The 11380-nt window shown below is 45.8% G+C and overlaps 2 protein-coding genes across 3 annotated transcripts; one reads left to right on the top strand and one right to left on the bottom strand.

Annotated features, from left to right (window-relative positions):
- The first annotated feature begins 381 nt into the window (after positions 1–381).
- LOC6498012 (filaggrin-2) lies at positions 382–3004 on the top strand. 2 transcript variants are annotated; one of them, XM_014906443.3, is made up of 5 exons: positions 416–516; positions 834–846; positions 926–952; positions 1196–2669; positions 2736–3004. In XM_014906443.3, the coding sequence occupies exons 1-5, from the start codon at positions 468–470 to the stop codon at positions 2886–2888; spliced, it is 1716 nt and encodes a 571-aa protein (XP_014761929.1). In that variant the 5' UTR covers positions 416–467; the 3' UTR covers positions 2889–3004. The 2 variants fall into 2 exon arrangements, with proteins under 2 accessions (XP_001961886.1, XP_014761929.1); XM_001961850.4 differs by lacking the exon at positions 926–952 and having other exon boundaries at positions 382–516.
- LOC6497536 (accessory gland protein Acp32CD) lies at positions 3004–5258 on the bottom strand. Its single transcript, XM_001961851.4, has 4 exons — positions 5003–5258; positions 3911–4186; positions 3662–3799; positions 3004–3568 (listed from the first exon to the last, which is right to left on the bottom strand). Exons 1-4 carry the CDS (start codon positions 5079–5081, stop codon positions 3117–3119), a joined length of 945 nt encoding a protein of 314 aa, XP_001961887.1. The 5' UTR covers positions 5082–5258; the 3' UTR covers positions 3004–3116.
- Between the last annotated feature and the right edge of the window lie 6122 nt (positions 5259–11380).

The raw sequence follows: 11380 nt of genomic DNA, 5'->3' as shown, positions 1-11380 counted from the left end.
ACTTCCGGAACCCGAGGCTTAGCTCACGGTCCTCTATATATTCCTTCACCTTGATCAGCATATTCCTAAGTTCAAAGTGAGATCATTACACCTAGAATATAGTCGCGAAAATAAATGAAATCTGATGAGGTCTTGCTCGTCACTCTACATGGCAACTGTGTATAGATTATAATAGGTAAGTCTTTGATCAGGGCTCTTGCGATTAACAAAATTGAGACAAAACAGATTTAATGTACTTTTTTTGTGTGGAGAGCTTTCTGCACCAATTACGAGACCCAAATCGAGGTAGTATATATGTAGAATGTATTATCAGTGTCAAACCGGGAGCGGCATCTTCTGTAGGTCAAGAATCAATCAGTTCAAGTCTGAAATATACGTACACCTTATCGGAGCCATTATAATCCAAGCCTGAGGCTTTAAAGGGGGGTTCGAACGACTGAAATCTTTAGTACTTTTTAAATCTCAATATGAATAAGTTCTTGATTCTGGCCCTGTGTCTGGGTGTGGTGGCTGCAGGTAGTGCAATATTTTAAATATTTTAATAATATTATTGTGTCTCGGATCCTGTCGACTGTGTCTTTCATCCTGGAAGCGGCTTATCAGTAGTTGAGATTATAGATTGCATCAGGGCTTTTCCCTGAATGAAATATTTACACAACACCTTGTGTAATTTTTACAAAACGTGGCGCGTGTGCTGATAAGAGCTTAATTATTTGTAATTTTAATGCGTACTTGTTTTTCACAAAATAATCATCCAATACCATTGTTAGTTGTACATTACTTACTCTATATTTCAATTCCAAAATGTAATGTTTGTTTTCTGTCTTTTACAGATTTCCAAGCTAGGTAAGTCTTAAAACTGGTTTTTTAAATTTCAAAAGATTTTATTTATCTCATACCTCTTTAAAATATAATCTTTGTTTAGAAATAAACGCGATGATTTTTATTCTCGGTAAGTGTCTTGTGGCAATGTTGAACAATTTTCTTTTTTGAATTGGCAAAAACAGAAATTTTCCCATTGGCGGACATGGCACGGTACAGTTTTTACTCCAAAATCCGAACTAAATTTTATGACAAAAAATTATTATATAAGGATTATTATATCAAGGAATTAATACTTGATATAAAATAGTAATACAATTTTTTTTAATGATAAAATAATATAATTTTAATTAACTCCATAATCCCATCTTAGCCACAATGCCGCCCATCTGCAGGCGGTGGAGCAGGCTCGCAAAAACACCGGCTACGGATCGAGTGCCTCATACGGCGGATCCGCTGGTCAATATGACTCCTCTGCCGGAAACTTGGGCAACTTGGAGAGCTCCTATGAGTCTGTGGGTGTGACAGAGTCCGCCGCCGGTGCCGGATCAGCTGGAAGCTCTGTGGATTCCATTGGTGGTGCTGCCGGTACTCAGTTCGGCAGTGGATCCTCCTTCGGAGCGAACAGCGGCTCAGCCTTTGGTGCCGGCTTCGGTGCCCAGAACGCCGCATCCTTCGGTGCCCAGAACGCCGCTGCCTTTGGCTCCCAGAGTGCCGCCAACTTCGGCTCCTCCTTCTCCAGCAACGCCGCCTTCCAGACCAGCCACGCCTCGAACTTTGGTGCTTCCTCCGCCCACCAGGCCGGTAGCAATGTTGAGTTCTCCGACAACTCGAATGCCGGCACTAAGGTTGACTTTGGTGGTGCCAATACCCTGGACCTCGTGAGTGGTGGAGCTCCCGTTTCCAGCGGCAACGTGGAGTATGTCCGCCAGGAGAAGATCGTGTCTGCGCCCGCCCAGCGCATCGTGTACTCCGCCCCCTCCGCCTCCGAGCAGTATGTGCGCCACGAGGAGCGCATTGTGAAGCAGCAGCCCCAGGTGCAGGTGGTGCAGCAGCCCGTGGAGACCTCCCACTACTACCAGCGCAAAGTGACCACCACCTCCTCGGCGCCCCAGCTGGTTCAGCCCGCTGCCGCCCGTCTCGTCTCCAACAGCGCCTCCAATTTCGGCAGCAACTCCGCCTTCAGCTCCCAATTCGGCAGCTCTTTCGGCCAGAACTCCGCTCTGTCTTCCGGCTTCAACCAGAATGCTGCTCTGTCCTCCGGATTTGGCCAGAATGCCGCTCTGTCCTCCGGCTTCGGCCAGAACTCCGGACTCACCGCCGGCTTTGGCCAGAACGCTGCTCTGTCTTCGGGCTTTGGCCAGAACTCCGCTTTCTCCGCAGGCTTTGGCCAGAACGTTGGATTCAACTCCGGCTTCGGTAACTCCCAGGTGTCGCAGCTCATTAGCCAGGCCCAACAGAACGCCCGCCAGCAGGCCGCCTCCGGATCATACTCCAGCGGCTCTGGACTCTCCTCCGCCAACCAGGTCCAGGCCGGCACCGGTTACCAAACTGGCTTCAGTTCCGGATTCAACTCGGCCAACTCCTTGAACTCGGCTAGCTCATTGAACTCGGCCAGCTCCTTGAACTCCGGCAGCAGCTTGGGCGCCCTCGTCACCGGCGATCAGTCCCTGCTTAGCGGCTCTCTGCTCGGATCAAATGTTGGACTGGGTCTTAACGCGGGTCTGACCAGTGGCCAGCAGTCCTCCAACTTTGGCGCCGGATACGGAGCCGGAGCCGGTAACGCCGGCAGCAACTACCAGACCAAGCAGTGGGAGAAGCAGTCCAAGTGGTCCTCCCAGTCTCAGGTGAGTTTCTGTTGACTCTTCTCCATTTAAAGAGGATTATTGATGATGTATCTTCCCTGCATTCAGTACGACTCTGATGGCAACGTGAAGAACTACAGGGATCTGGCCACCGGAGAGAGCGAGAACGTGAATCTCAATGGCAAGAAATACGGTTACAACGCCGCCACCGCCTCCGTCGATGACAACGGCAAGTTCGGCACCTACAGTGTTCACTCGTAAATGGTGTACCCGTCCCTAATCGAAGCTAGAAACCTTTCGTGTTCTTAGGAAGTGGCTCAGTCCACGTTAAATGTTTTTGTAAATTAATGTGAATAAAAAAAAATTAATATAAACCATTTTGAAGAAGAGTTTTAATTTGTAAAGTTTTAAGAATTTAAATATTCTACATAATTTTGAATAAAAAATAGTCTTAAATTAAAACTACAATAGCTTGGAAAGGTTATGCCCTCAGGAGAAGGGCCTCTCCAGTTTGCCATCCACCACCTGGACTACTCCTCCCGTGACCACCCCCTTGGTTTGAAGCCCCACCTCCCTGTGGTTCTTGCTCTCCCGGCGGCGCCTGAAGTCCACTGAGGACATACAGTAGCAGGGCTTCCAGCTGGGACGCCGATAGATCTGGCTTTGTTCCTGGGGCGACCGCTCCGTGGTCCACACTGGGACATAGTGCGTCCAGGTCTCGCCATTCCGGTAGATGCCTCCCGTATCCGAGCTTCCCCCCGTATAGACATTCTGGGGATAGTACTGTGGATAGTAGTCGCCACCTCGATGGGAGCCCTGGTAGCCTCGCTGTTCGCCGGAGAAGTTGGGGTTCCACTGGGACTTGGGGTCATAGGGCTTCCGGGACTTGTGCTTGGAGTCGCTGCCACCCCGGCCCTTGTAGATGGGGACACTGGCGTCTTCTGTAAAGAATCAATAAGACTTAATTGTTCCCAGTTACGTATTTAGAATCCTTTCTATTTCGTCCTGTGTTGTGGAAAGGGAAGGACACTCACCCTTGTCCCCGTGCTGCTGAGCTGAGCTCGTCTCATTTCCATCCGCCTCGGAGGTTATTTCGAACGTGATGTCCGTGTGGATGCCCACACGCTTCTTGTGCTTCCGCAAATCCGTAATTTCCACACTCTCCTTGGACTCTGTATTTAAATGTACATATATTTTTTTTTGCCAAGGATTGGAGTTGGATTCGTTAGTTTTCGTGTTTTGCATTTTAAAGGCGGGGGAGGGGCTGGGGGAAATTTAATTACCTTTCGTTTGCTGCTGACCATCGCCAGTATCGACTGTGACTCGTACTCCGTGGATCTTGGGGCGGTTGCCTCCACTGGCAGAGCCACCACCTCCGCTGCCGCCACCGCCTCCGGAGCCACCTGTTCCACCGCCCAGGTTGCGGCCCGTGTTCTGGTCGTATCCCCCGTTCCCCACAGCGCCACCCACCTGCCCCTGCTGGCCCGGCACTCCCGTCTGATTGTTGCTGCCGTCGCTCTCATCGAAATCCAACTTGGAGGACACTTTATTCGCCTGACCTGGTTGCCATCGGTGGCCCATCATCGTGTTGTTTGTTTTCGGTTTAGCATGGAAATTAGATTTAGCAGAAATTTAATTAAAGTTATGGAAACACCTCCTCTATCTGAAGCTCCTCCTCCTCCTCCTGCCCAGCTACCCATCTGGCTATCCGCGGACTTTAATCGGATGAATTGGAGCGTGGTGGGGTGTACGGGTACAAGTGATGCAATTAGCACACGCTGACTTATTTATGGATATGCACCGCACCGCTCTCCACCAATTCGGATGGCTGAACTAATCTGGAACTTGAGCCACTACAGGGTGAACTTCAGTTTGCACTTGAGTATGCACTGTCCGCTGCCGCAATTATGGGATTAGTTCCAAATTACAAGCGGATTTCCCTGGGCGAGTGACACCCATCCGAGGGGGGCAACTATCTTCCATCTTCTAGGCTGAGATTTAAGTGTTTTGCAATTACTGCTGGTTTGCTCATTTAATTCTTGGCTAAGCCCCTTGGAGATTATTATTCTTTGCTTTAATTAAAATTGAATATGAAACTATAATTCGTTTATAATTCATTTCAAATAGAAATGAGTGTCTATTCTATTGAAATCTTGAGAGTTTGTACAAAGTATTTCACTTGATTCCCACCTTTCCATCTTATCAGAATCATTCTATCTTTTAGTAGTTCCCCAACTCCTGGAATTTCCCCCAAAAATTTTGTGAACCGCAAAACCCTACTCAATAGTATTCCTCGCTGACTCATGGAGGAGCTTCTGCCCCCCATCTGAAGGAGGAGGATGATGATTGATGGTCGACCAATTACTCAGAACAACCTTGGACGGAGTGTTGATTTAGCAGCAGGCCGAAGAGTAATAGCAAGATGTGGGCGGTGAAAGATCTTGTTGACAGCATCTTGCCGTTAAGAGTAACCGAATTAACTGGCCGGGTAATGGGGCTTTTTCTGAGGAGACCGTCTCTGGACACAGAACTTCAGCTCGGAGCGTCTCGTGTGCGCACTTGAAAACCGCCGACAAACAACTAAGCGAAGCAAAACAACCAACTTGATTTCGAATATCTACGAGATTCATTAAAATTAACTGACGAAGCTGGAGAGCAAAAAAAAGTTGCTTTTGTTTCTAATTCTGTTTCTTGCACAGAAAAAAATATTAAATAATTGTATAATTGATTAATGACTTCAATGAAATATCAATTTAACATTAAGCTAATTAACTGCTATTTAATTTAATTGATTTTTAAATAATAATAGCTAATAATGCACTTTATTTATAGACCCATTTTCCCTCAGTGTGCTTCCATTGTTGACGGCTTGTTAGAGCTGGACGGATAAGATCTTGACTGGGCTGTAAGTGAGTTGTTGCCGATGCATTCGCGGGTGGGGCTGCAACTGCATCTGAGCGTTATGCGTAGGTCAGGAGGCCCCTCATCGCCTCATCGTCTCATCGCCTCAGCGCTAAGGTTCTATCCAGTAATTGCCCCTAATCGGTTGGCTAGTATCTGTTGTGATTGTTTTCGATGGAGCTTCCTTTGTATCTTGGAGATTCCATTGTATCGAGCGCGTTGTTTTTGTTCTCCATTCGGTGTGTTTGGGTTTTGGGCTTTTTCATAATGCTCTCATCGTTAATCATTAGATGCTCTATGGCTATCTGGCAATTATATTCTGCGGCAATTTTGACAGCAGCCGGACGATTATCGTCATTAGGCCCCCCCCCTCTCGGAATAACAAATGCGAAGTTCAGAGCGTCTCAAGTTCAAGTTGGCTAACAAACTAAATTGCGTTGTATCCGAACTTCGAAGGTTGATGGGAGAGAGGTTTCTTATCCGCACTTCTTGGGCTGCATCCCAGTCTCCCTGCCCCCCAGTGGCTAGTTTTCTTTGTTTTCCGGGTGGTGGTGCACTAATGAAGCCTTCCCTCATTTGTCAAGCGACGCCCCTGAATCAACCACTTCCTCGAGAAGATGGGAAATTGCATTAGATGGATCTAGATCGCCCCAATAACCGCACATGTTGGAATAATAATGTCGGGCCAAACAAATGTATAAGCCATAAATTCCAACCACCCCCCTATCATTGTCAGGAAGCGGCAGGATTGGGGAGTGGTCCTGGGCAATTAATTAGCAATTGCATTTGGCGCTGTCATTACGTGTGATAATTAAAAGGGGCTCCCTGGGCTGCCCGCTGCCAAGTTCTTTCTGCCAAAACGAAAGCTAAAGAAATCCCAGGGAATGTACAACCATAAATTGTGTGGCCTTTGGGCCAGGCTACCAGATTCTGGCCCCGACTGCAAATGCACTTTAATCTCGAATTTATCAAGCGTAATAGTTTTGCTCCCGCCCGGAAGGCTTTTGTAATCTCAAGGATTAGACCCGGGCTCGGATGAGGACACGTGGGGAAATGGCACATACTATGTATAAAGTAAATATGGGTGGGTTTTTGGACAAACACACACACTATGGGTTGGCCCCGAACCCATTAAACAGATGGATTTCGTTGTCAACCTTTTTATTGCAAAGGTATATGGAGTGGTTGCACTGCTCATGGGGTATATTGTTTTCCTCGAAAGCAAAATAGAGTCCATAGATGTCACGTCTTGTCAGTTAAGACTCTATTAGAGTCTTTAATTTTGGATTGCATATTAGGATGTCTTCTTCTCTTAAAGCCTATTTAGTGAAGTAATCCTTGGGTATCCTCCTTGCCTTATTATGACGCTCCTCTTAGTGTCTGATTTAATACACTCTTAGCTGATTCCGCCACCCATTGCGGAGGGCCCAGAAACTCTTGAAACTGATCTCCATTTGGTGTCTGCAGTCGACTGGCCGACTGACAGCTTCTTGTTCCTGCTGCCGTTTCAGTTTCTCTGGCTCTGGCTGTGTCTGTTTCTGATTTTGATTCCGATTTTGTTGTGCGTTGTTGTGTGGTGGCCGGCGATTTGCATAAAGTTTTGCATTTGCCTACATCAACTTAATTTTCATTGTCTCTATGCATTTGTGCTGCACTCGGCGACGTCGGCCGGCAGAAGTTCAAGTGCGTTTCCAGCGGGTTGCTTGCATAATTCTATGGGGCTGTGGCCACTTCAAGACCAGAAAAACTTTGCTGCCCGAGAGGGGAGACCCGGGTGCGGCATCCGTTATGGACAAAGCATACTTTCGGGGCGCCTTGGCCAAATGGAAATTGGATTTTTGATATACTCGCTTTGATAATTTCGAAAGATCCGGAAGCCAAGTTGTCCGAGCCACAGATTCTTTGGCCATAAATGTTAATTGCACAATATATATACAAATACATTTAATGGAAAACACGTTGAAAGCAACACGGACATCTATCCAACAGATACTAACAGAGGCAGATACAAAGATACAACAGGCTAGTCTAATATCCAAATAGACAATTACCAATTCAGCATGGGTTTTGGCAAACAATTAAACTGGCAAAATCAAAATCGAAATTTACTAATTTATGTGTCTAGCTGCCAGTTGCAGTTTGTAGAATATTACTGCCATCCTTACAGTCTCTCTCTCCGACATTTCGGTCTACGGAATAAATTGCACAAATTTCTATTTCTGTGAGGTAAGAGGGGGTAGAGCCGTTCTCAAAACTAATGAAATAATGGCCCAGCCGAATTAGATTATGGCCAGAGCATTCCCAAAGGATACCCACAGGACTTTAGACAATAACTGAATTTTCACCCACCCAAGGTACGGACATTTTTTGATTGCATTGTTACCGTTCGCCGCTTGCCGTTTGCTGTTTGATTTGCAACCACTCGAGTCTCGAGGCCACCACCCCCAGGAATCGCACCCACCCATCGGGCAATCCGACACCTTGAAGAGCCACCCCCACACCCATCCACATCCGACCCTCATTGACTATTCACACTCGTGTTCCTCTCTAACGCCCCGTATAATAATAATAGTAATTTTTTTTGCTCCTTTTCTGGGTGTATATGAAATTTTTATTATTTGCTCGTTTACGGCTTTAGGTTCTGGCTGCTGTCTGCTTGGGGTTTATCGTTTTCGTGTAGTGCGAAATTATCACAAAACGCATTGAATTTGCTTTTATTGTTGTCGAGCGCCGGCTCTGCCGGGTCTGCAGCTCTATGCCATCCCCCTCGGAGTGGAAATCGTTTTTTTCCATCCCCCTCATCAGCATCCAGCCATCCAGCCCCCTCCCTCAGCGGCGGCAGTGCATCGGAAGCGGTTTGGGATCGGGCTGTCGACGTCTTATCGTCCTGGCTGCCTTTGTTGTGTCGCCGCCACCGCTGCTCCGGCTTCTGCTCCTGGTGGTGCTGCCACTGCTTTTGCGGCGGTGGTGCTCTGTCGCTCAATGACATGTACTGTGGTTCAAGGACAATTGAAAAGATGGTCCATTGAATTATAATTTATAACTTAATCTCCGTAACTGTCTAAATATTAATTGTTTTATATTAAATATTTCAAATATTAAAAGTTGTGGACCGCATTTTTTGGAGTCTGATAAGAAAGATATGATTTAAAGAAATCATTAATAATAAAATGTATTTTTAACAATAATTTTAGAAGAAATTTATTAGGTTATTAAACAAGAATCGTTTATACTTTATGAGTTTTTTCAAAACTAAGTATATAAACTCATCTCTAAGAAGTATTTTTTCAAATATTTTCTTAACCTTAAAATTGTTAAGAAATTCTGTCTGCAATCTAATTTTGATAAATTATTATATTAAATTATTTTCACAATTTTTTATTTTACAACCTAGAAAAGTTCCAATGTGCATGCAAGGATTTTTATGGCCATCTTTCCACATCGCAGTAATCTAGCAGGTTGCTTGAGTGCAAAAAAGTTGGTTTAAGGCCCTTGAAAATGAAAATGTTCTCTGCCGGCGTCGAGGGCTGCTTCTGTGGCTTGTTGACCGCCCATCCGCCCATCCTCCCACTCCCGCTCAGTTCCGCTGCCCAATGTCTCTGCTAGTGGCACTCCCACTCCCAGGCACTTAGCTGACAATGAGCAGTGACAGGTTCGAGGGTATTGCGGGGTTGGTAAGGTTAAGAGCCGCTTGCGGTCGGGCCACAAACCCCAGGCCCCCGGCCCCTTTTTCTGCTCCCGGACGTCTGCACGTCTGCTGCATCTGTCGCATACCGGAACTAAACGAAAAACGAAAGGAAGAGCGGCGGGGAGGGCTGGCCAACCCCCCGGGGAAAATGCATCCGATAATGACGCGTATACGCATTGTCGATTATGATGAGTTTGATGGAGACGCGACCGGGACAACTCCTCGACTTGACACGCTTGATTTAGTGTCCCTCGTGCCGGCAGGTCAATATGCATGCCACCAATCCTCCCTTCCCTCGCCGCGTCCTTTGCAAACAGACCACTACCTCTGACCTTCATCCTATTTCGCTCTCGTTTCCATTTCGCAAATTGCAAATAAGTCAGCACAAAGTGCCCCGACCGTGTCGTGTGACAATTCTCGCAAATTATGTTTTTTCTGTTGTACTTTCCCTCCAACAGGCGGGGGAATTGCAGCCTAATCCGATTACACTTCCCAACAAAATTTGGTAGTGGCTGTTAACCTTTGAAAACCGGCGGAAATATCAATCAGAAATGGTTTTTCTTTGTTTAATGCCGATAGAAAATAGATCTACGAATCTTTTAAAGTATTCCGTGCAAGAATCGGATAAACTTGGCCGAGATATAGCCACCATTGTGGGCCATATGGATCCTTCCCATGCTTTCCCCAACTTTTACAAGGGGTTCCATCGGAAAAATGAACAAAAAATGTAAAAAATATTTTGTTCCTAGGTTTTGATGCAGATTGAAAGAGAATCGATCCACAAATCTTTTAAGGTATTCCGTTCAAGTATCGGATGAAAGTTGACCGAGATAAAGCTTACGAAGTGGGCCACATGGACCCTTCCCATGCTTTCCCCAACTTTTGCAAGGGGTCCTATCGGAAAAATGAACAAAAAATGTAAAAAATATTTTGTTCCTAGGTTTTGATGCAGATTAAAAGAGAATCGATTCACAAATATTTTAAGACATTGCGTGCAAGAATCGGATGAAAGTTGGCCGAGATATAGCTACCACAGTGGACCATATGGGTCCTTCCCATGCTTTCCCCAACTTTTACAAGGGGTCCCATCGGAAAAATGAACAAAAAATCTGAAAAATATTTTGTTTCTAGGATTAGATGCAGATTGAAAGAAAATCAATTCACAAATCTTTTAAGACATTGCGTGCAAGAATCGGATGAAAGTTGGCCGAGATATAGCTACCACAGTGGGCCATATGGGTCCTTCCCATGCTTTCCCCAACTTTTGCAAGGGGTCCCATCGGAAAAATGAACAAAAAATCTGAAAAATATTTTGTTTCTAGGCTTTGATGCAGATTGAAAGAGGAGCGATCCACAAATCTTTTAAGGTATTCCGTTCAAGAATCGGATGAAAGTTGGCCGAGATATAGCCACCACTGTGGGCCATATGGGTCCTTACCATGCTTTCCCCAACTTTTAAAAGGGGTTACATCGGAAAAATTAAATAAAAATCTGAAAAATGTTTGTTTCTAGGATTTAATGCAGATTGAAAGAGAATCGATCTACAAGTCTTTTAAGGTATTCCGCTCAGGAATTGGATGAACATTGGCAAAGATATAGAACAGGTTCCAGGCCATATATAAATGTCCTGTTGCGACAAATAATTCTTAGTAAAAATATGAAAACTTCCCTAATACAATGAATGCGAAAGAGTAAAGTTACCAAATAATTATATTTTCCTTGTTGCTTATTTCTATTACCAAACTGTGTTGCACAGTGTTTTCCATGTGCAGCCTGTGCAGTTTGTGTATCTCGTTGCCAGCATATGGCACACTCGGCTGCAGAGGATTCGAGGCCTGCCCTTCCAGCCGGAGACCATACTAGCCCATACCGAAAAACGGATCCGGGACCCTGTCCCGGTCTCACAAACGCCCCATAATTGGATTTCGATGAGTGCAAATTGGTGATAATTTCGATTCGCTTCCGGGCACCTTCCACAAAACGCACGTGATTCGTGAAAATGCGACCATCTGCGCCCGATCCAAGAGACTCTTTATGTCTGGTCGTGACCGGCTAAATGCGGATTGTTCGAATGGACAACCGGATTGCTGGGACCAAAGTCCACAACGGGCTCTTTGTGTCTGACCAAACAACTGGGATATCCAACAAAAAACTCACTAAGTAT

This window comes from Drosophila ananassae, chromosome 3R (assembly GCF_017639315.1).
Source record: "Drosophila ananassae strain 14024-0371.13 chromosome 3R, ASM1763931v2, whole genome shotgun sequence".
Lineage (NCBI taxonomy): Eukaryota > Metazoa > Arthropoda > Insecta > Diptera > Drosophilidae > Drosophila > Drosophila ananassae.
Note: the sequence above shows the minus strand (reverse complement) of the source record. Positions and strands in the feature narration are given on the sequence as shown.

Coding starts and splice junctions, on each gene's coding strand:
- LOC6498012 (XM_014906443.3), top strand. CDS start 468: ATGAATAAGTTCTTGATTCTGGCCCTGTGTCTGGGTGTGGTGGCTGCA. Junction 953..1,195: donor CGCGATGATTTTTATTCTCG/GTAAGTGTCTTG, acceptor ATCCCATCTTAG/CCACAATGCCGCCCATCTGC. Junction 2,670..2,735: donor AGTGGTCCTCCCAGTCTCAG/GTGAGTTTCTGT, acceptor CCCTGCATTCAG/TACGACTCTGATGGCAACGT.
- LOC6497536 (XM_001961851.4), bottom strand. CDS start 5,081: ATGCTGTCAACAAGATCTTTCACCGCCCACATCTTGCTATTACTCTTC. Junction 4,187..5,002: donor AAATCAACACTCCGTCCAAG/GTTGTTCTGAGT, acceptor GATGGCAACCAG/GTCAGGCGAATAAAGTGTCC. Junction 3,569..3,661: donor TCAGCAGCACGGGGACAAGG/GTGAGTGTCCTT, acceptor GATTCTTTACAG/AAGACGCCAGTGTCCCCATC.